The sequence below is a fragment of the Raphanus sativus genome, chromosome 6 (genome assembly GCF_000801105.2).
Source record: "Raphanus sativus cultivar WK10039 chromosome 6, ASM80110v3, whole genome shotgun sequence".
Taxonomy (NCBI): Eukaryota; Viridiplantae; Streptophyta; class Magnoliopsida; order Brassicales; family Brassicaceae; genus Raphanus; species Raphanus sativus.
This window is the reverse complement of record NC_079516.1, coordinates 21,240,737-21,265,117: the sequence shown is the minus strand read 5'-3', so window position 1 is coordinate 21,265,117 and position 24,381 is coordinate 21,240,737. Positions and strand designations below refer to the sequence as shown.

Here is a 24,381-nt window from a genome sequence, read left to right as displayed (position 1 = left end):
TATTTTTTTCATCGACCTTTTAATTGGAAAGTGACATTAATTGTCAAACGCACTAATTATTTCTTGTGCAAGAATCGTAATCAATGTCGACCATTAATCATAACTTGCAGAAGAATTTTAATAAATGTCGACTAATCATTAAATGTATTAATGGGAAATACGTTTTATATTTTATTAGGAAACTAATTATTATCAACATACATTATTTATATTTTTATTAGGAAACTAATTATTATCAACATACCTTATTTATATTTACTACTTGCGCAAGTTTCGCATCGTATAAAATGCATATTCGTGATTAATTTTACAAATTTATTATGTTTATCTGTTAAAATATTATGATATTTTAGCTTATCATGCAAGCTAAATCATTGAGAAACGTCCACCAATTTACTATATATAAGACATTCACAGTAGAAGAAACGAAGCAACTGACTTTTTATTCTGAACTTTTTTATGTTGATATTGTTTTTGTTATTTTACATCATTAAATTTTTATATATACATATTTCATCATAGCTGACTTTTCTTTTGGTTTATATGCAGATGTCCTATTATAACGATTTCACCACGATGCAGGTTAATTTTTTTATCTCTCTATATGATTTGATTAATCGTAGATTTATTTGAAGCAAGATCATGACCGTAATGAAGACATGATCAGAAGTGCTCTTCGTGCTATCTCATCGTTGGATCGAATCATGTTCTCTTTCCATTTTATAATTTTTCCTCTCTTTTGCGTTAACATTCAAACTAATCTGTTCTTTTTTCTCATTTAATTAAATAAACAGTAGAGTGGATTACAGCCACAAGTTCAAGAGCTTAATGGCTGAGATGAAGAGGTCTGAATCATTGTGGGGGAAGTATCAGACAATCCGCAATGAGTAAAAAGAGTGTATGTTCTGTTATTTACATGATGAACCATAAAAGCTATCGATAATGTTATAGCCTTGTTTTTTTCAATTTTAAAATCAGCAACAAGTCTGTTCTTTTTTCTTTTTCCCTTTTAAATTTTCTTTTTGTGGCGAGGGATTTTATAGCCTTGTTTTATTTGGCTTTTCAATGGTTGCTGTTGTGCTTTCATACTTATGATCGAATTTTAAAAACGAGTAGAAACGTTAACTTGGTGGTCTCTCGGAAAGTGAAAGCCTGAGAAGCTTGGACTGTATGAACTAGGAATTGCTAATTTCATTAATCATAACTTGCGCAAGAATATTAATAAATGTCGATCATTTACATTAATTGCTAATCTCATTAATCATAACTTGCGCAAGAATTTTAATAAATGTCGACCATTTATATTAATTTCTAATCTCATAAATCAAAACTTGCGCAAAAATATTATTAAATGTCGACCATTTATTAATGTCTTAATGGCATAATACGATTTATATCTAATTAGGAAACTTATTATTATGAACATACCTTACTTATACCTTACAAATTTAATATATTTCCTTTAACCAATTGCTCTCATTAATCATAATTTGCTAATCGGAATATTACATTAATTGCTCTCATTAATCATAACTTGCACAAGAATTACAATAAATACTTGTTTTAATAAGTTTCCTTTTTACAAATTCAGAATTAAAATATTTTTATATGTATTTTTCTATTGGTTTTTTAATTTACAATTTTAGTTTATATATGCGCAGACCAACGATTATGATGTTTCCTCATGTGGATCCATATGTACTTAAATGATCATATCATCCAAAACACGTAAACTACAATGTAAGTTTCATGGTTTGTTACTTTCTCTATGTTTTCAGATAATTATTTGCTTATACATCAAAGAACAAAATCTTTAATCGATATTTTATTATAAAAGTTAGTATAACTTTTTATACATATTATCAACTTTGTACTCAAATATGATTTTATACAATTTATCATATTATAAAATGTATATCTTATAAATTCATATATATAAACTATATAGTTCTTTTTGTCATTTTTTATCATCATAAACTATATAGTTATATGTCAACTATATTATAATTTGATTGGCTGATTTATATTTTTATAATTCTTGCGAAAGTTTTAATCACATTTATTGATATTTATTGAGAATCTGTTATTCTTGTACAATGGGGTATCACATTAATTCGACTTTAAAATCTTTCTAAATTTTCAAAGTCGTTTTTAATCTTGTTGCTTTATTTTAAATAAATCTAACTTGCGCAAGAATACTAATATTTAATTCAAATCAGTTTATGATATTGTATATTTAATAACTTTATTTATTCTTGCGCAATGTGATATCACATTAATTGGACTTTTAAATCTTTATAAATTTTCAAAGTCATTTTTAATCTTGTTGCCTTATAATTTGATTGGCTGATTTATTTTTTTATTTTTTTATTTTTCTAAAAACCTATCCTACGCCATCTATTTCTCTCATCTCCTTCTCTTTCTTCTTCTCGATTTCACTTTATACTAAAACAAAACTAAACGGAGTAAGGGAAAGTTGGGAACACATATCTGCACATTTTTGATAGATCATGCATCGATTATTATTATTTTTTCTTGCGCAATTAATATGATCTCTTATGAATCTATTATAAATGTAAGTTACCTTATTTATTTGAATAATTCTTGCGAAAGTTTTAATCACATTTATTTATATTTATTGAGAATCTGTTATTCTTGCACAATGGGGTATCACATTAATTCGACTTTTAAATCTTTCTAAATTTTCAAAGTCGTTTTTAATCTTGTTGTCTTATTTTGAATAAATCCAACTTGCACAAGAAGACTAATATTCGTGTAGATGCTTTGCATGATATCTATCTTGGAAATTTCGGTCTCCTGAACAAGATAGAGACCCTTTGACTAATATTTCGTTGGTGGAGTTCCCAACGGAGTTCCCAACGAAATATATCATTCAACACAATTCCATTAATAAATTGTATGAATATATTATTTGATACTAACTTGTCGTGCAATCATATTTAAACACAGTAATAAATATGATACCAAGTTGCGCAAGTAATCCACATTGAAAATAAGGTAAGTTATTAATAAAAAATTAACAATTTATAAACATGGTAAATTACATTTAAAATCGTGAAGTAAATACTCTTGGGATTCAAATTACTGTTAAAAGAATGTTTACATTTTTGTATTTTTCAAAAAAAAAAGGTTTACGATGAGGGGGAGAGAGAGAGAGGGAGATTTAGTGTTTTGGGTATACCCAATGATTTACAGTTTAGTGTTTAGGATTTATCCAAGGGTTTAGGGTATATCCAAGAATTTAGGGTTTAGTGTTTTTGGTTTTTTACCCAAGGGTTTAAGCTTTGTCCAAGGGTTTAGGGTATAGTGTTTATTGTTTATGATTTACTTTTTTGTGACGATTTTAAAATTGTTAAAAAAAAATCTTCTTTTCGCATCTACTAATATTTTTCATTTATTTTAAAAACTTAACACAATTTGTTATTATTTTATTTATTATCTTTAAAAGAAGATGTACATTAATTGGCAAACTATGATTAGTTGGTAATTCACCCAAGAATTACAACATTCATCTATTTGACATGTTATTACAACATTTATCTGTTTGATTTCTAGGAAAGGTGATCTTAGAACATTAAGATACCTATTATATTATCATAAATTGATCTGCAGTAAATATGATATCAACTTGCCAAAGCAATCCGTATTTAATATAAGGTAAGTTATTAAAAATTTAAAACCAAATTAACTAAAGGTAAATTATTTAAACAAAGTAATAAATATGATACCAAGTTGCGTAAATAATACACAATGAAAATAAGGTAAGTTATTAATAAAAAAATTAACAAATTACAAATAGGAAAGTAACACAAATTTGAGAGAGAGAGAGAGAGAGAGAGAGAGAGAGAGAGAGAGAGAGAGAGAGAGAGAGAGAGAGAGAGAGAGAGAGAGAGAGAGAGAGAGAGATATTTAGTGTTTTGGGTATACCCAAGGGTTTACAGTTTAGTGTTTAGGATTTATCCAAGGGTTTAGGGTATATCCAAGATTTTAGAGTTTAGTGTTTGAATTTTTACCCAAGGGTTTAAGATTTGTCCAAGGGTTTAGGGTATAATGACAGCTAATAATATTTTCATTTATTTTAAAAACTTAACACAAATTATTATTATTTTATTTATTATCTTTAAAAAATGTTGTATATTATTTGGCAAACTATGATTAGTTGGTAATTCACCCAAGAAAAATTCATGATAAAATATTAAACTAGGAAACATTCTTATATAAATCAAAATTGTGGTAGTTAAAAAAATAATCGGTGAATTAAAAGAATGTTTATATTTTTATATTTTTATAAAAATATTTTTATATTTTTAAAAGAATCGCGGGTTAAACACTAAATCTCTCTATCTCTCTCTCTCTCTTAAATATATACAAAATATTCCGTAATATTTAACCCGCGGATCCTGCGAATTACCTGCAAATTTGGGCGGGACGGGTGCAGGTATTTTGAATCTTTCATTGCGGGTCATGCAGATCGAAATTATGAGTAAAAAAACTAGGTGACCCGCGGGTTGGCGGGACGGACAGGGTGGGTCGATCCGGAGACCCAGCTCTACCCGTATAATTTGAATCTGTACAATGTCCGCACAGGGTACGGACCGGCCAACTAGTATTATTTTATATACCAATTTCGAATTGAATATAAAATATGTATATAAAAATAAATGAAAACAAATATACGCGCGGATCGAAATATATTAGTCATTATGTAAGAACTTTATTTTTCTCTAAATGAAGTGAGACTAGTTTTGTCTTGTTCAAACTAGGAATTACAGGGAAATGGCTAATTGTTAATTTGTTAATGCGCTGCCTCAAACAAATGAATCAGCCTCGATTCATTTCTATATGTGGCTGACTATATGATTTGAAATTTTCAAACATTTGAAGACATGTTTCCAATTAAGATATTCAATTTGGTTAAAAATTTTAGTTAGATTAGTCTTAATTATGTGTATGCGAGTACTGATTCAATTCTATTGATGGAATTTCTATCCAATGAGAAACATAAGGATCAGGGGATTCTGGTAAATTGGAACAGAAAGATGGTCAACTTCTTCTTTTTTGGAACAAGGATGATTATATAATTGTTTGGTTTTTTAATAGTTGATAACTTGATCGAACCATGAATTTAAGAAAAAGAAGTGAAAGAAAAAAAACAGGAAGTAGTTCTAAAAAATGATTTTTAAGTCAACATAAGCTAGAACTACACTAAATAAATGCTAAATACATTTTTCAGTTTTAAAAAAAAAAACATAAGTCAGAAACACACTAGTCAATAAGAACTTGTTTTATATTGTAATTAGGGGTGTTAATTCTGGTAAAACCGAACCAATTAAACCTGAACAGAATAAAAATAGAGAAAGTGGTTTGGATTTGGTGATATCAAATACATTAAATGGATGTAATTTTAAAAAAACTGCGGTATATGGATATGATTCGGTATATAAACCGATCAAACCGAATAAACTGATTAATTAATATAGTATTATAATTATATGTAAATTATATAAGGTAATTAAGAATATATACATAATTTATTTTATTGATATGATCTTCATATTTAAAATGTTGATTTTAGTAGTTTAATATTTTTTTAAGTTAAATGTTATCTTTTCATTTTTATCAAATTAAATAAAACATAACTTTTACCTTTTTTTAACAAATATGTGTGCTAATATTTAGTTATTTATAATATTACGGTTTACAATTTTTTTTAAATTATTATAATTATTAAATGAAAACATTTACAAATTATTTTCAATAGTAAAGTAAAAAAAAGGATAGGCAGTTTTTAAAACAAAATATATTTATGTTATATAAAAGCCAATATCTAATAATATAAAGTAAAATTGATAATATATTTTAAAAGATAAATAAATTTATGGTTTTTTGATATAAAAGTGAATAAACCGAAAACCAATGATATATAAACTGAATTGTAGCTATTTTTTATAAAACAAAATACCAAAAAATTCAAAAAAAATCTAACCAAACAAAAACGATATCCAGATTGAACATCTTTAATTGTAACCCACTAAAAACAAAGTTGTCTTAACAAAAATTAATACATGATAAATAAATTTTATAACATTTGTTTTTGAATGACTACTGACAGTTTCCTGATTTGTAAGAACAATTGTGGTTGGGAAGCTATATAAGAGCCATTATAGATAGAAGAACCTCCAACCGGAGTAGCAGAAACCCCAGTCACTAAACCAAAACCTCAATCACATGACTTTTCTCGATGAAGCCATTTATTTCTTACGTTTCTAACGATTACTTAGTAGATATCCACAAACCAATATGTGTGCGCAAACCCACAAACCAATATGTGTACGCAAATCATTTCTGGGAATCATTTTGCATCTCCCTATAACCAGCACCTCTATTGTTGAAGACATTGAGAAGACAGTCACAAGCCTGTCTTGAAGATGGTCTCTCCTGAGGATAAGTCTTTGTGCACTGAACTGCTATTTCAAGAACCTGATAAGCTGCTTCTTCCTGGCAAGGCAAGAGCGGTTTAAGCTCTGAATCAATCAGCTTCTCTCTCGCTGCAGAACCGAGAACTGTATCTACCCATCTAACCATATCCGTCTCTTCACCAAACCCTCCCTCTGTTGGCATTTTACCAGTCACAATCTCCATCAACACTATCCCCATACTGTACACATCGCTCTTCTCAGTTGCCTTCAACGAGTAAGCATACTCTATGAAACAGAAAAAAAAAACACATTAGCTTTAACAGTATAAAACCAAATCAAGAAACTCAAGAAAGATATGTACCTGGTGCAATGTAGCCATAAGAGCCTGCAAACAAAGAATTTGATTCTGTGTTGGTGTCACAATTCTCAGTTAGAATCTTGGCGAGACCAAAATCTCCCAAATGTGCTTCCATGTTGGAATCAAGAAGCACATTACTGGATTTGATATCGCGGTGAACAATGGGAGGAACACAATCAAAATGAAGATACTCTACTCCCTGAGCCAACCCAACCGCTATTTTCAATCTTGTTTCCCAATCAAGAACCTCTTTCTTCGTAGCGTGAAGCCAGTCCCAGACGCTTCCACTCTCCATGTACTCATAAATCAACATATTCAAACCTTGCGCTTTGCTGCTGCAGTAACCCATTAGCTTAACCAAATGTCTGTGTCTGATCGTTCCAAGGGTCTTCACTTCTCTGTTAAAGCTCTTGTTTGACATCAAATCATCTTTCCAAGGAATCTTCTTCACAGCAATGGTCTCTCCGTTCTTCAAATCCGCTTTGTAAACTTTTCCCGACCCTCCTGATCCAATCATGAACTCGTCGTCAAGGTAATGCGTAGCTTCCATGATGTCTTCCCACTTTATATCCGACTTTGCACCACCATGGCTAAACAGAGGAGCTTCTGAAGAAGAGGAGTTCGATGAGAATGCGCTGTTTCCGCCTCTCCCTTTCTTCAAAAGAGCTAGATTTTGCTTGAAGAAGACGACAAACACAAGTACCATCAACGCAATAGCTGCTAAAGATGAAATCGCAGAGATGATAACCACAGTTTTCGCGCTAAGACCTTGCTGCTTCTTGTTCTTGCAATGACTAAGAGGGCTTCCACAAAGACCTGCATTGCCTACAAAAGCATCAGCTTGCCACTTAGAGAACGGCTTTTTCAATTTCCCCTCGAGGCTGTTGTAAGAGAGGTTGAGATAAACTAAGCTGTTCATGTCTCCGAGCTGTCCAGGAACATTCCCGACAAGGTGATTGTGAGACAGATCAAGTGATTCAAGCTTACGTAACGTCGAGATCGTAGATGGAATGTCTCCGGTAAAGTTGTTGTAGCTGAGATCCAAAGCACTTTGAAGATCTTGTAGCTGTCCAATCTCAACAGGGATTTCTCCGGTCAAGACGTTTCTCGATAACCGAAGCTCGTAGAGCTTGCTAAGCTTGCCTATCCCTGAAGGAAGCTGACCTGATATCTGATTCTTTCCGAGGTTAAGTACATTGAGAGATTCCAAGTTGCCAATCTCTTGTGGGATCGAACCGTTTAGTGAATTGCCATCAAGAGATAGCACAAGAAGCTTGGTTAAGCTGAAAATCTCCTTAGGGAGTGACCCGGTAAACTGATTAGAAGAAAGCTTGAGCTCACCCAAGAGTGGAAGCTTCCCAAGCCATGGAGGTATAGCCCCTGAAAGAAAGTTATCGTTGAGATCAATGTGTGTCAGATTCTTGCACAAACCAAGCTCTAACGGTATGTTTCCTGTCAGAGAGTTGCTCGAGATATCCAACAAAGACAAGGCACTAATCTCCCCAAATGTCCATGGGATTCTTCCAGTGAACTGATTCTTCCCTAGCCTTAACCGGTCGAGACTCGGGGACTTCCCTAGCTGAAGAGGTAAATCTCCCTGGAACTCGTTATCTGTGACATCAAATGAGAGATAAGAGATTGAACCGCACAACGGACTGATCGAGCCATTGAGCTTATTGTTTGAGAAATTGATCCTCGTGAGATTCTTCAAGTTGATAAGTGAACTCGGAAGAGTCCCCTGAAGAGAATTGTTGTAAAGATGCAACTGTTCCAACGACTTCAAGAACCCGAACGAGGAGGGAATCGAACCCGAGAGCTGGTTATCAGCTAAATCAAGAATCGTCAGCTTGTGACAGTTACCTAGAGTGGCGGGAATGTCACCAACGAACTCGTTCTCTCTCAAGTGAAGCAGAGTAAGGTCTTTTAATCCCCCAATCGAAGAAGGAAGCTCTCCACTGAAACGATTCCCAAACATATCAATCGACTTCAGACTCGTGCAGTTCCCAATCTCGACCGGGACTCCACCAGAAAACCGGTTCTCGTATAGATACAGAACTTCTAATTTGCTGAGGAAACCGATTTCTTTAGGTAACTTCCCCTCCAAGTCATTGTGATACAGAGCGAGCTCTTGTAGATTCGTTAGGTTAGAAACCGAGGGAGATAACGTGCCCTTCAAGGTATTGTTGTGAAGATATAAAACCGTGAGTTCGGCGAGCTTAAACAATGAATCTGGGATCCGACCGGTGAGCGTGTTGTTCGACAGATCAAGCGCTTGTAGCGACTGGCATTTGCTAATCTCCGCCGGTATTTCGCCGGAGAGTTGAGTTCCAGACAAAACCAGTTGCTTCAAGAATGTGTTGTTAGAGCACAAGCTCTTTGGTAATGAGCCAGGGAGGAGAGGGTTGTTACCTAGAACCAAATCTTCAAGGTAGTTCATGTTCCAGAACTCTTCATGTATCTCTCCGGTGAGATTGTTGTTAGACAAATCAAGGGTTTGAAGATTCTCCAAACCCGTTAGTCTCTTCGGAATCGAACCTTGAAGTCTGTTACCGGCTAAGTTAAGGTATTGGAGATTCCGCAAATCGCTGAATTGACTCGGTATCTCACCGGAGAAGCTGTTGTTTCCCAAGTTGAGTATCTGGAGGTTTACGAGTCGACTCAGCTCCGCCGGTAACGATCCGTTGAGGCTATTGAACGCCGCGGTGAACAAAACGAGGCTTGTGCAGTTTCCTAACTCGGGCGGAATCGGTCCTTCGAGGTAGTTTTGTTGCACAATTAAAGCTTGGAGGTTAACGAGTCGACCGAGTTGACTCGGTATTGAACCGGTGAGTCTACACTTGGCCAATGCGAGCGTCTGGAGGTTGACGAGGTTACCGAACGTGTCCGGGATTGATCCGGTTAGGTCGTTGTCTCCGAGTTTTAACGACATGAGGTTCACGAGTGAGCCGAGTTGACTCGGTATTGAACCGGTGAGTTGGTTAGAGAAGAGATGGAGAGTTTCCAGAGAGGAAGAGAGGTTGGAGAGAGCAGTTGGAATGGGACCCACGAGACTGTTGGAAGATAGATCGAGGTGGATTAGGTTACTGAACCGGCAAACCGAAGGAGAGATTGAACCGGTTAAGTCAAAATCAGAGAGATTTAAACCGATGACGAGACGACCACGGCACGTGACACCGGTCCAGTTGCAGAATTTGGGATCATCTGAATTCCAGTTTCGGAGAACTTTTTCGTCTTCTGCGTTTGCGACGAGAGACTTCTTCACTTCGAGAAGAGTTTGAAGATCGTCACTTTGACCCGGTTGACCCAAACCCGGACCGAATGAAAAACAGAGGAGAAGCATAACAAGAACTAGAAGAAGAGAATTTTGCTGCATGTCTTTTGGCTTCGTCATCTTTTTCTCCAGGAAACAAGAGATGTATGCAAGTGAATGAAGATTCTTGAAGTTCAAGCAGGAACGAGATTATTGTTGGAAACAGAGAGAATTTTAAGTAAGACAATTGTTGGTCTTTTGGTTGGAGAGGAATGATTGGTCGTAAGAACGGTGCATGGGGACTCCCTCTCTCTCTCTCCCTCTCTCTCTTTACGTATACATATAATCTGATGAGCACATGTTTGTGTATTTATATCTTTGATGTGGTGAGATGGGGAGAAGTAAATGCATATAAAGCTTTGCGATGGGGCTAATAAGTATAAAGTATAGCCTTTTAAATGACAACACGCGAGTCTGTTTTTTTATCTTCTGTCGTTTCACTTGATTATTTAGAGATGGTGTGTGACTGTGTGTACAGGAAGATGAGTGAGGCAATAAGGAAAGAGAAGACGAAGGTCAAAGAGGGTCAGAAGAGAGACATTGGAAAATGCAATTGCAAGTGTATAACATTTATGTTGCGGCTGTGCCAATGTCTCTAGATATAAATGCTATTACAATACATGTTGTGTTTAGATTTATTCATCTTTAATCCTAATCTCTCCATTTATCTACAGATATTCAATTTGATGAAAGTTTTAGTTGTGTAAGTAATGAATGATAATGTGAAATGAGATTAGCGACAATGATGTAAATAAGTTGAATGATCATGAAATAGTATAAAAGGATTGATATGGCCATGGCCACCGAATGAGGTAGAGTAGTTGAGATCAGAGAACGATGACATGGTTACGGTGCTTCTTCAATTTCTGCTTTTGTTGTGAAGTGTGTTGGCTTCTCATTTACTCAAACCCTTGCATGAAAAAGAGAGCAGTTGTATTTCTATGTATAGATTTTTATATAGTGTCGGCATATACATCATTTTAATATTATCATATAATTTAAAATTATATTTATTTATGTAACAAATATATTCTTTATCTTTAGGGTTGGAGGAGGTTGTGAAAACAACATTAATTTTATAGAAAATTACAACTGTATAATAAATATATGGTACATATTTTTATGAACTCTATAATTTAAACCAAGAGTCTTTAGAACCGTCAGACTCTAAAAACTGTATGTTTGACCCTAAAACCTAAACTCAATTAGTCAATTATATACATAATTAATTGCTAAGTCAAAGGGTTCTCTCATCCACTTTTGTCATCACCACCACACTAGGCAACATATTGGTTTGTTCTAACATGATTCTCCTTGATATTTTCCCGATTTAAAAAAAGATTTTGCAGATGTCATCTTTGACATAAAGGCAGATGTATCTACTGCTGAATGGAATCACACGGTTTTCATACGGACAACTACATATTAACAATGCCTTGAGTTTTATTTTTGCTTAAACATAATATGGATATAACTTAAATTAATAAGGTCTAAAATAATTTGAGGACTCTTCAACGATTGTATTTCAGTTGTATGTATGTAAGTCAAATTTGTTTGTACTGTTATCGGAAGTCGTATTTCCATTGGTATAAAATCGATAAGAGAATCATATGGTTTGGAAAGGTTGAAATGTCATATTCATTTTGTTTTGTTTCATGGAATTATAAAGTGTGAAACCCTTATCTCATTGGATAAAATTATCCCTTCACTTAATGTGAATGTGATGATTAGTCTCAGTTGGCATGGTTAATTGTCTTTTAGCATGTGGTTAGGCCTCTTAATCTTATCCGATTGCTTTTATTTCTAAACATACACTTCGTCTAACAACGTCATCATCTTCTTCTTTTGTGGCCCCTACTGATCAAACTTACACATAAATAAGACAACATAGGTAATCGATCCCTCTCATAGCATTGGTCCTTCGATTACTTTTAGTATTGGAAGATTCACCACTTTTACCTCTAATTATAAGATAAATTATCGTTAAAGTAAAAAAAATTTGGTTACTTACGCAAATGTTTGCATATCTGAGAGAGGTAACAATTTCCGAGAATACTTAATTGACATACATTTGACCAACCTTATAAGTTGTAACTAACGACCTAAAATAAGAAATTATAATTATTTTTTTAACTCTAAACTATACTCAAAAATTTAATGCTTTTAATTTGTTTTTTTTTCCTCTCTGTTTCTAAAAGATAAAATAAGAAAATTGATTTATAAAAATATATGTTTTAAATTTCTATGTAACCTTTATAAGTTAATAGTACATTTAAATTTCTAAAATTTATTATACTTAATTTCAATATTATTAGTTTAAATTATAAAATATCTAATCAAAGAAAATGATACCTTTATGATGATTTTTAATATATTCCTTTGATTTTATAATAGTAGATGGTGATTTTTAAATGTTTTTGTTTTGTTTTTAAATATAAAATATTTTGACATATTTATATTCACTTTAAATTTATTGAAAAATATTTCACCAATTAGATTCATATTTTTATAATTGGTTGAAATATTTTTTTAATTTATATTTTCAAAAATATTTTTAAGAAAATAATGATTTTTTTTAATTCTTGTGATTTATCCCTAAACATCATATATATAATGAAACAAAGAGAGTGTATAACTGACATTGTATATTATTTTGATTCAATCTAACATCTAAATAATTGATGATATTACTTCTTTTCTGAATTGTAGTATCTCTTTCTTTCTTTTTTTTCACCCTGAATTGTAGTATCTCAAATCTAAAACTACCAAGGTAAGGTGATACTAAAAAGTAACAATGGTTAAAATCTAAGTTTAAAGTGTTAAATGACGCGACTGCTTAAAGACATAGCAGAACAGCTTTCATAGCTCAGTTGGTTAGAGCACCCGTTTAGTAAGCGGGAGGTCTTGAGTTCAACTCTCAATGAAAGCAAATAATTCATTTTGTATTTTGGTTTTTCGTAATTGTTTTGTTGCAAAATTTTCGGATGCTACTTTACCCAACCCCACTCCACTATCGAAGGCATTTATTTATAGTCTCGCCGTCTCCGACTGAGCGTCTCCGATCCTCTGGCACTGTTTCTCTCTTCTTTCCTCATTTTCCATCGAGATTCAAATGTATAGTCTCATTGCCGATGGTGAAAACGATCCTTGTTTCCCAAATTGTTTTACTGCAGCAGGAAACGTGTTCGACGAAATGCCTCATAGAGTATTTCATAACGACATGCTCTGTGCTTTTATCTGACTAAGTTTTATCCCATCAATGTGATTCTTGAACCTTTTTTTTGAAATGTAGAAACTTTGCCCAGATTCGTCTGGATCCAATGCTGACGAATCTAAAGTTTCTATCTTTAGAGACTGGGCCTAGTTATGTAGAATCTTGTGATTGATCAATGTTTGATTTGCGTGTTTGAAGGAAGATGGCAAGTGGTAGCTTGAAAAGCCTTGTAACTTCAGCAGTCACTATTGGTGCGACCGAAGCTAGAGCAAGGATTTTCGGACACAACGGGACAGAGATCTATCTCCTCATAAGATCTTAAGGAAGAAGCTTTTCGGTGATAAGGTTGCTGAATGGTATCCTTACGACATCAAGAATGAGGATCCCAATGTCTTGGCTAGACAAGAAAAAGAGTACTTTTCCTCCCCCCCCCAATCCTTCTTTGTCTAGTAAGCCTTAAAGAGTAGAAGATTTGAGTGGACCTAAGCAATAATGCCTATATTAACATGTTTTCCATAAGCTATACTTCAGTTGCAAATTGTGTATAGGTCTTTTCTCTTGACTTGATAAGTTTAGTCTTATGTAATTACCAGCTAGAGAGCTAACCGCATAAAAGGAAATTTAGGGAGAAGGGTTGAGCATAGTGGATTGGTCTAGGAGCTTGGTTTGAGCTTAGGAGAACTTAAGGTGATCTATAATTAATTGGGATTATCATAATGTTCTATTTTTGGTGGGAGTTTATTCATGTTAGATGAACTGTAATCTTTAAGGGCATGAGGACGAAACACGATACTGGAGATGCAACAAAGTGTAGCTTTATAGGACGTTGGAACTGATTATCTCTTATTTTGAGGGAGGACAGTTTTAAGGATCTTAGTCTGTCTATAAACTTGAGAGTTTGTATGTTATTGTAGGCGCTTATCGAAGCTTGAGATGTTGAAGCGTCGTGACAAAGGACCACCGAAAAAGGGTCATGGAAGACGTGCTGCAAAGCGTAACAAGTAGAGAATGTCCTAGTCGTACTTCCAACAAAAGAGCTCTGCACTCTCATAATCAGATTCTTCTTCTTGTTAATGGCAGATACAACTTACTAGTTAGATTCTTTCTTATTTTGTGTTTTACTCTACTTCTTTATAGCCTTTCTCTCTAGTATGCAACAACCTTATATACTTGTGTTGTGTAATAATCATGGATTCAAATCCAAAACTATGCGTATTGAGATTTGATCCTAATCTTCTTCACTTATTCTGAGAGAGACATCCAGTTGTAAGTGTGATGATGTTTGTTTGACTAGTTCCTACAATATACTAGATTCTTACTTAAAAAGTGTAACGTGCAAAAGTACAAACACTCGGCAAAGAATTAAACAACTCTGACAAAAAAAAAATAAGAAAAAGATATATATGAGACTGAGGAGTGACTTATACAATCCAGAAAGAGACTCAATGGAAACCTAAACATAACTCTTTAACAACCGATCAAATCTCCAGGAATTGTAGCCATCTTCATCATCCTCGGCACTCCTTTCATAGCATTGTCCCTTAAGGCAGGTGGAGGAATGACTCTCCTCATGACTGTTTCCGGCGCAACAAAAGGATGTTTCAGTAGATCCCCTGCGGTGGCTCTGCGTGAGGGTTGACACTCCATGCACCTCCTCAAGAAATCGCTGGCCATGGGAGACACAAGCTGAGGAAGTCTCCATGCGTAAATATCTCCCATCTTCTCTGGACGGCCACCAAACATCTCAAGAACAACACATCCTAGAGACCACACATCAACACCCGGTCCCATCATCATCATCGCTCCATTGGTTCCAACAGCTTCAGGAGGCATGTACTGCTTCGTACCACCGGATAAGGACCAAGGATCCGAACAAGGCTCCCTGGATAAACCGAAATCACCAAGCTTGAGATCCCACGGCTGTCCGACACTCTTGGAAGGGAAGATGAGAACGTTGGCTGGCTTGAGATCACAATGAGCGTAGCCGCGGGAGTGAAGAGCTTCGAGTCCTTGTAAGATCATAAGAGCAGCACGTCCGACCATAACCTCGGGCATTGGTTGGCTTCGAAAGCTGGAGATCATGTTGTGGAGAGTGCCTTTGGAGGCAAACTCCATGTAGATGCAACAACGTTGGAGATTGATGTCTACGTGAAGACTAGGGCTTGTGGTTTGGACTATGCGTGGATGGTTACGAAAACGAAGCATGATCCTATGTTCTTTCTCGAGATTGTTTATGTAATATATGGGAGATGACTTCTCTGCGTATAACGTTGATTTGGAATCTCTCATGAGGGCGACGGAGCCAAAACCACCTTGGCCAAGAAAAGAGACAAACTCCAGCGTAGACAATTCGTCAACAACTTCTCTGTCGTCTCTAGTCATCTTCTTATTCGCTTAGGGTTTTGCTTCGAACGAACTCTCTTTTTTGCTTTGTGTAACGCGCAAGAAATAGAATCAATGATGGTTGGTCATAGTGTGTGGCACTTATTTATAAGAGAAGATGATATATTTGAGTCGGCACTGACTTCTTTTTGGTTTTCGTAATCACGAGAGTAAGCTGGTTACTCCTATTTCCTTTTTTTTTGTTCTGTAGTTTCCTTTCTAGTTGTTCTCTTTTATCTAATTTCCTTTTGTTTATTTCAAATTTTAAATTGATTTCAGATTGGTCACAGCACAACGGAAAGAGATCTGGAGAGAATCGTATTTTAACCATTAGCTTATCATACAAGTCTGAAATAAATTATAAGAACCTTTTAAACCGACCTAAACCGGCTTACAAATCGCCTCAGGTTCAATTGGTCTTTGGTTTACTTTCCTTTTTTCAGTTTACTTGTATAATTGTGTATAAATTAGAAAGTTTTGATACTGTTTTTTTTTGTAAACCAATAATGTAAGCTTAGTCAGCACCTCACAAAAAAAAGAGATTAGAAAGTCTCACTATTTTGTGTTGATATTGTATATGCTATACAATTTTGGAAAAACTTAATTATGTGGTTTGATGAAAAATGCAATTTTTTTTTATTTTGGTGGGATAATGGAATTAGCGATTTTAGTGAGAAAATGTGATTTAGAGGTTTTGGTAACAAAATGTGTTTTCTGGCAAAATTGTTTTTTTGTGTGGACTTGGCAGAAATGTCGTTTTGCTATTTTGGCAAAAAATGTGATTCTCTGATTTTTGAGAAGAGGAGACGTAACAAATACTACTGTCTTGGTGGAAAATGGTGGAAAATGGAATTTGCGTTTTTGGTAAGAATGTAATTTTGTGGTTTTGGCGTTAAAATATGTTTTTGTAGTTTTTGTTTGAAAATGTAATGTTATAATTTTTTTATCAATATATATAGACTCATATAGACTCTGTAATTCAGATTGGTAACTCTGCATCTTTATAAATGGCGAAAGACGGTTGCTGTCTAACACAACTTGTTAGACTCCGCCCTTAAGTTCTTCGGCCGAGGTACATGAATGATCACTAAGTTCAGGAAACTTCCTTGTAAAGTCTTGATATCCTCCAGATAACTTGCGAACGCTGGCCACTCTTCTGGTTCTGAAAACATATTCACCAACTGAGAATAATCTATATATTGCAAATGTAATATGAAACTATCGTAAATTCTTCATACACTCCATTGCCCATATTAATGCTTCCACCTCCGAAAGGTGATAGACTAGCCGAAACGTTTCGTGCCCCCATTTGTCCATCAAACCCCTCCAGATTACTAAACCAACCTTGTCCTGAAAAAGGGTCCTTATCCTTCCACGAACCATATGTGAAACACTAGTGTCTTCCTGGAATTGTTGGGAGATTCCGCACCTCTACTTATGTTGTCTGTCGTGAATTTATATCTTGTGCCTCAGCCCACAGAACTGATTCCGTTTCTGCCAATTTAAGTATGTCTCTAGAATCCACATCCAGATTACTAAAAACTTTATTATTCCTTGCTTTCCAAATATACCATAAAATCCATGTAAATTGATGATCATCAATCTTTGGTATGATCCTCCAAAATAGATGATCCATATTTGTGAACAGTGAGCTCGTAGGGAAATTTTCTGGATTCGATGAAATCTTTGATATCGTTCACACTTGCCACACTGGAGGACATTCAAAAAACACATGATTTATTGATTCTTCTACATCCCACATCTGGAACAACATATTTCTCCTTGCATCCCTCTCGCTTTCAGGTTTTTCTTTACAGCTATACACCCTGATACAATCTGCCATATAAAATACCTTATCTTAGGAGGGCATGCCTCACCTGCCAGCAAAACGCTTTCAGTGAATCCACTGTAGGTCCATAATCTCTTGTGGTTTGTCTTTATCTGGGTAGACCCTTTTAATCTGATATCCTGATTGAACAATATATTTTCCATTGTTAGTAAAATGCCATCCATCCATGTCCCCCAGCTGACTTCTACTAAGTGGTATGCTTTCTATAACTTTCGCATCTTGGGATCCACCAGAGCTCGAGTTGCCTGTGAGTTCCAAGTTCTCGAACCGGGATTAATAAGAGAATCCACTGTAAGTTTCGGTAACAAATTGTGATCATTTTTGTTTGCTGGTCTCGGGCGAGTGGTTGGGAGCCATAGATTATTCCATACTGAGATAGATGAACATGTTCCCACCCTTTGATTAGTCTTTTGCTAACCAGAGATATAGCATATACAATACTCCTCCAGCCATATGACGGAGAATATGAATGGATCGGTTCCAGAGGTGAAGCGTTCCTGAAGTACCGTCCTTTAAACACTCAAGAGAACAAAGTGTTTGGCTTATCTATCAGACGCCATAATTGCTTCCCAAGCATGGCCATATTGAAATCAGTAAAATATTTACACTCCACTTTCATCCTTAGGGATACACAATTTGTCCTATGATTTCTAGTGCATACCTTTTGTACTTCTCCCAGGACTCCACCAAAACTGTGCTACTGCCCTTGTCAACTTCTTTGTAGTTGTCTTTGGTAGCCGATAACAAGATATTACATGATTTGGTAAAGCCGTAATCACTGCATTAATAATAAATTTTTTTCCTCCTTTAGTAAAGAACTTAAAAGTCCACCCATTGTTCATGTTATTTAAACGATCATGTACAAATCCAAATACTTGTATCTTGGATCCTCCTAGGTTCTCTGGTAATCCCAGATAAGATCCCATGCCTCATAAATTTTGTACCCACAATATATCTCTCATCTCCTGCCTTCTGGATTCTTCAACCTTATGTCCAAATTGGATCGAAGATTTTCGAGAAAATTTATTAGTTGACCCGATACCGCCTCATAATCCTTTAAAATTCTAAGAATAGATTCACATTCTTTTTTTTGTTCCTTACAAAAGAAGAGGCTATCATCCGCAAAAAGCAGATGAGAGATCAGTGGACAAGCTCTTGCTACTTCATTCCCGTTAATTGTTTTCCATGCTCCGCTTTTTTATATTTGCAATTAAAGCCTCGGTGCACAAAATAAATAGATATGAGGATAATTGATCCCCTTGCCGTAGACCCCTGTGTGGGATTATGAGCCCATGTGGTTGACCATTTAGTAGTACCTGGTACTGAACTGAAGATATACATTCCATCATTAATTTAGTCCAATGTGGATCAAACCCCAGTTTGTTAAAAAGTGCCTGAATAAAGTCCAACTCCACTCTATCATATGCTTTGCTCATGTCCGTTTTGATCGCCATATACCTATTTTGCTAAGATTTATTCGTTCTCAATCCATGAAACATTTTTTGGGCGATGAGAATATTGTCCGATATCAACTTCTCTGGCACAAAAGCTGATTGTGTTTCAGAAATAAGTCTTGGAAGACAAATTTTCAACTTCTCACATAGAACCTTCGAGATAATCTTGTACCAATCATTACAGAGACTGATTGGCCTCAGCTCTGTCATCTTTATGGGTATTTCCGTCTTTGGAATCATACAAATATTGGTAATATTCAGCCTTGGATCCATATCTCCTGTAGTTAGAAAATGATTCACCATCTGAACCGAATCATTTTCAATAATATGCCAAGATATTTGGAAGAAAAGAGCCGTCATTCCATCCGGTCCTAGCGCTTAGGGTGCATCATAAATAAAGCTTGTTTCATCTCATCCTCTGTTGCTATCCTTAATAGACGTTGATTCATCTGGGAGGTAATACATGGTGTTACCTCTTCTAGGAAACTATCAAAGTCTGATGGAGAAGTAGTACTAAATAGATCCCCAAAGTAGTCTACCGCCACCTTCTCCACACCCTTTTCATCCGTTATCCAATTACCCGCCTCATCGTATAGGCCCACAATTCTATTACGAACACGTCTTTGCTTTGTTAATGCATGATAGAATTTAGTGTTAAGGTCCCCAGATGAGTACCACATATTTAGACTTTTCTGATACCAGTACTCCTCTTCATCCTTATATGCATCTTGTAATTTCCAAAAGACCTCAAGACTGTCCTCTTGTGACCTATTGTTATCAGTTTGTACCTCCTCCAAAACTCTCTGAAGATCTACAATTTTTTTCCTTTCCATATGGTGGGTTATTTTTCCCCCAAGCAGCAATCTCATGTCGGCAATTACTAATTTGTGAAACAATATTCTATGGATTTATTCGTTGTATTCCGTCCAGCCCGTAGCAATCAATTTCAAAAGATCTTCCTGGCTAATCCATCTCTTATCAAACCAAAATTGTCCTTTTCTTTTGGGGACTTTATCCTCTATAAAAGCCACGACCGGACAATGATCTGACCCTATCATCCCTAAAACTCCGTATAAGAACAAGGGAAGAGAGTATGTCATTCCTCATTTGCTAGAGCATGATCTAGCCGACATCTAATCATCACAGCCCCTTTTCCTTTTTCTCTTCGTCCTTGCCATAACATTTTATTCCCCCGAGCCAGAAATTCTAGTCCACTATTCCTTATCATATCATTAAAAGGAATGGAAGAGTTTGCGCTCCGTAAAGATCCTCCCTCCTTTTCATGATTTCCAGTAATTTCATTCAACTCTCCAATGATAAACCATGGTTCAGATCTCGCTAAGCCATACCGCGTTAATTGTTCCCAAATATGTTCCCTTAATTTCTGGACTGGGTCTCCGTATACAAAAAAAAAAAAAAAACTTTTTTTCTAAGGGCCGCTGCTTCCACGTCTATCATCATGTTACTCGTATAAAAGATCTGAACTTGAAACTCATTATTATAGAAAAGTGCTAATCTCTCACTTCTCCCGTTCGGATCCACTGTGACCAAATTATCATGCCAAAATGAGACTGCAGACCTTACACAAAAACTGCATCTTGTTTTGTTTCTGAAAGAAATAAAAAATCTGGTTTATGTTTATGCCATATTTCTCGTAAATAATCATAGTTCAATTACTTCCCACTCCTCTGCAATTCCAGCTTAGTATATTCATATAAAAATTCTTGATTAAGCTCTATTGAACTGGGAGATACAGATTTAATGATATCTTGACTTCTCATGATTCTTAAAACTCCCACGTCCAAATCCTTGAGAGAAATATTATACCACCAGCCATACACAGATTTGCATGGTACCCTTGTAAATTGTAATCCATAAGACCAACAAAATCCGCTATTACCACAGAACACAAAGCCTTCAACGAAGCCCAAAAATATACTCCAGTAGTTGATTATAAAGCCATAATTAAAAACCAGTAAACCATCTTGTATTTCACGCCACCACCTCTCGTAGTAAATATCATGTAATGCTATCATCCGATCAGTCCAACCACTTGAATAAACTCTCCAGACCTCCCTGTCAAGCTTCTGAAACCTGTGCAATAACCTGGTTTGTTCTTCCTCCGGATCCCATAATGAAACACATTGATGCCATAATATCAAGAGAGCGTTCCTATTTATAGCATTTAAAAAACAAATAGACAAATAATAGTCTGCACCAAAATGATCTTTTCCTAACAATTTTTTAATAGACAAAAGGTGTGATCTCCCTGTCCGTCCCAAACCAAACACCATATCAAGATATCCTCCGTTTCCTGAAATACTTCTATTGTCAAGGTGAACCACTAGCATAAAATTCACAGAGCCTGACTCTGCTGGATAAGTACTCGCCAGGTCCAAGTAAAGCTCACACACGATCCTTGTTTCCATTCTTGCACTATAATCTGCGCCAACCTTAGAACCCCCTTCCGAACCTTTGCCATATCTAGCTCTACTCTCTGTGACTGGTTTGATGAGACCAAACAGAGAGCTTGCTTCAGCAAAAGTAACCCAGACAGCACAATCCATAACCTGACTATAAAACAATGAGACCGAATAATCCCGTGAGACCTCATCTCTTCAATTATCTCATTCTGGACCCTGAGAAAATAGAAACATCCGTATGAAGCTGCAGTAATGAAGAAGAACCAGATGACAGGATATCTTGCTAATGCAATAGTAACAGCCAGATAAGCCAATATACCAATAATACCAACCAAATAAGCCATTTTTATTCCAATACTTAAACTTGAAAATATAAATAAGCAACATTAAAAGTGCAGCAAGAACCAAAGAAGCCAGAACTAAAAAAAACAAATATGCTCAATAAGCTTATTAAGGAGGAGAGAAAACAAAACCAAATATCCCAAACAGCCTCCATAACTGATAATTTATTGAAAACTTCAAATGCTTCCTGTTGGCTTCACCACTCTTCATATCCATGCCCTTTCCCACAAGCTGACTCTGAGTCATTATCACTCAAGCCAAGATAGAACCAATAGAAATATAAAACTTTAGTGAGATGAGATGTGAAACTGTGATAATTAGTTCTAGCTCACATCTCCTTTTATAATAATTCCATATGCTCGTCCCCTCACTCCAAATTTGAAACCCATTAAAACTATATCTCCTACAACAGATTCTGGAAATTGCAATCCGAGAATCAAGTGTCCTAACAATAATTTCCAAGGTTCCATCGCTTAAAAGATCCAGTATCCCTCTCTGTAATCTTGTGATTAATCCTCTTGATTCCATATCCAATCCAAAGATCTCCATAGAGATCCTATCCTTTCAAAACCCATATTTCAAAGCCCGTTTCGCCGAAATTCCATTTCGAAACCATATCATCCCGATGTGTTATCATGAGAAAGATCTGCTCGATTCCACAACTTTCCTTCACTGCCCGAATCCCACCTTCGAAAATCCATGGTTAACCTAGGTTTCAATCGCCATCGCCTGTTTTTTCTCTCTTTCTTTTATAATCTTACAATTTTTGGCGGGAAAATATAATTTCCGATTTTGGCACAAAATGTAATTTTGCAGCTTTTTAGAAAAATATATGATGATTATTTATTTGTCTAAACTTGGTTCTAAATTTTTTTATTTGGATAAAGTAAATTTGTAATTTGTTATTTTGGAAAGTTTTATCTGGAATCCACATTCTGGATGCACCAATTAGATTTACCTGGATGAGTCATTGAATGAATCTTATTTAAACTAAAATTTTAATTTTCAGTTGAATGATGTCTATTTTAACATAAACCAGATACCAATTCTCATCAATATATAGATAGTCCATCTAAATGAACAAGCAAGGAAGCGTCTAGACTCTCATAATTGGGTTATTCTAGTTAGTGTCAGATAAACCTGACTAGTTAAATCCTCTTTATATAAGATATTCTCATGGTTAAACTGCATTGGTTTACAATTATCTTACTATGCTGAGACAAACTTGAAAGTGTGATGATATTTGTTTGACAGTTGTGCAATACTACAAGATATCAGATTCTCATGAAATCACAATCACTTAGGCAAATAATCAAACATCTCTGATAAAAAGTCATAAACTCAAGTTCCTGAAACTGATGAGTGACTTATGTACATTGTGCAAGAATCAAGACAGACTCAAAAGAAACCTAAACATGGCTATTAACAACCATCGTCATCATCCTCGGCACTCCTTTCATAGCATTGTTTCTTGTGGCATGAGGAGGAAACATTATGGCAGGAGGACAGTAGCAAAGCATCTGATCCGGCCGTGGTGGAGGAATGGCTCTCCTCATGACTCTTTCCGGCGCAACGAAAGGATGTTTCAGTAGATCCCCTGCGGTGGCTCTGCGTGAGGGTTGCAACTCCATGCACCTCCTCAAGAAATCGTTGGCCAAGGGAGACACAAGCTCAGGAAGTCTCCATGCGTAAATATCTCCCATCTTCTCTGGACGGCCACCAAACATCTCAAGAACAACACATCCTAGAGACCACACATCAACACCCGGTCCCATCAGCATCATCGCTCCATTGGTTCCAACAGCTTCAGGAGCCATATACTGCTTCGTACCACCGGATAAGGACCTTGGATCCGAACCAGGTTCCTTGGCTAAACCAAAATCACCAAGCTTGAGATCCCACGGCTGTCCTACACTCTTGGAAGGGAAGATGAGAACGTTGGCTGGCTTGAGATCACAGTGAACCTAGCCGCGGGAGTGAAGAGCTTCGAGTCCTTGTAGGATCATAAGAGCAGCACGTCCGACTACAACCTCAGGCATTGGTTGGCTGCGAAAGCTGGAGATCATGTTGTGGAGAGTGCCTTTGGAGGCAAACTCCATGTAGATGCAACAACGTTGGAGATTGATGTCTACGTGAAGACTAGGACTTGTGGTTTGGACTATGCGTAGATGGTTATGAAAACTAAGCATGATCCTATGCTCTTTCTCGAGATTGTTTATGTAATATATGGGAGATGACTTCTCTGCATGTAACCTTGATTTGGAATCTCTCATGAGCGCGACGGAGCCAAAGCCACCTTGGCCAAGTAAAGAGACAAACTCCAGTGTAGATGATTCGTCAACAACTTCTCTGTCGTCTCTAGACATCTTCTTCTTCGCTTAGGGTTTTGGCTTCGAACGAACTCTGTTTTTGCTTTGACTAACGCGCAAGAAATAGAATCAGTGATGGTTGGTCATAGGATGTGGGCACTTATATTTATAATAGATTTGAGTCGGCACTGACTTCTACTTGGTTTTGTAATCGCGAGAGTAAGCGGGTTACTCCTATTTCCTTTTTTTTTGTTTCTGTAGTTTCCTTTCTAGTTGTTCTCTTTTATCTAATTTCTTTTT

General features: G+C 35.7%; 3 protein-coding genes, 1 non-coding gene and 1 pseudogene across 4 annotated transcripts; 2 read left to right on the top strand and 3 right to left on the bottom strand.

The window, feature by feature from the left end:
• Nucleotides 1-6,259: 6,259 nt before the first annotated feature.
• Nucleotides 6,260-10,395, bottom strand: LOC108811483 (LRR receptor-like serine/threonine-protein kinase GSO2). Its single transcript, XM_018583530.2, has 2 exons — nucleotides 6,802-10,395; nucleotides 6,260-6,725 (listed from the first exon to the last, which is right to left on the bottom strand). The coding sequence occupies exons 1-2, from the start codon at nucleotides 10,187-10,189 to the stop codon at nucleotides 6,361-6,363; spliced, it is 3,753 nt and encodes a 1,250-aa protein (XP_018439032.1). The 5' UTR covers nucleotides 10,190-10,395; the 3' UTR covers nucleotides 6,260-6,360.
• A 2,568-nt stretch (nucleotides 10,396-12,963) lies between these two features.
• TRNAT-AGU (transfer RNA threonine (anticodon AGU)) lies at nucleotides 12,964-13,037 on the top strand. The gene has a single exon. It is a non-coding gene; the product is annotated as a tRNA-Thr (tRNA).
• Nucleotides 12,982-14,556, top strand: LOC130496457 (uncharacterized; annotated as a pseudogene).
• Nucleotides 14,557-14,789: 233 nt separating this feature from the next.
• On the bottom strand, nucleotides 14,790-15,704 carry LOC130495642 (mitogen-activated protein kinase kinase kinase 20-like). The gene has a single exon (XM_056987068.1). It carries the CDS (start codon nucleotides 15,702-15,704, stop codon nucleotides 14,790-14,792), a length of 915 nt encoding a protein of 304 aa, XP_056843048.1.
• A 7,477-nt stretch (nucleotides 15,705-23,181) lies between these two features.
• LOC108808042 (mitogen-activated protein kinase kinase kinase 20-like) lies at nucleotides 23,182-24,138 on the bottom strand. The gene is made up of 2 exons (XM_056987067.1): nucleotides 23,803-24,138; nucleotides 23,182-23,736 (listed from the first exon to the last, which is right to left on the bottom strand). The coding sequence occupies exons 1-2, from the start codon at nucleotides 24,136-24,138 to the stop codon at nucleotides 23,182-23,184; spliced, it is 891 nt and encodes a 296-aa protein (XP_056843047.1).
• Between the last annotated feature and the right edge of the window lie 243 nt (nucleotides 24,139-24,381).

What these genes read in the sequence shown, in the direction of transcription:
- LOC108811483 (XM_018583530.2), bottom strand. Translation starts at nt 10,189, where the DNA reads ATGACGAAGCCAAAAGACATGCAGCAAAATTCTCTTCTTCTAGTTCTT. An exon ending in TTATGGCTACATTGCACCAG is followed by an intron (nt 6,726 to 6,801) that starts GTACATATCTTT and finishes TCTGTTTCATAG; the next exon opens with AGTATGCTTACTCGTTGAAG.
- LOC130495642 (XM_056987068.1), bottom strand. Translation starts at nt 15,704, where the DNA reads ATGACTAGAGACGACAGAGAAGTTGTTGACGAATTGTCTACGCTGGAG.
- LOC108808042 (XM_056987067.1), bottom strand. Translation starts at nt 24,138, where the DNA reads ATGTCTAGAGACGACAGAGAAGTTGTTGACGAATCATCTACACTGGAG. An exon ending in GCAGCCAACCAATGCCTGAG is followed by an intron (nt 23,737 to 23,802) that starts GTTGTAGTCGGA and finishes TCCCGCGGCTAG; the next exon opens with GTTCACTGTGATCTCAAGCC.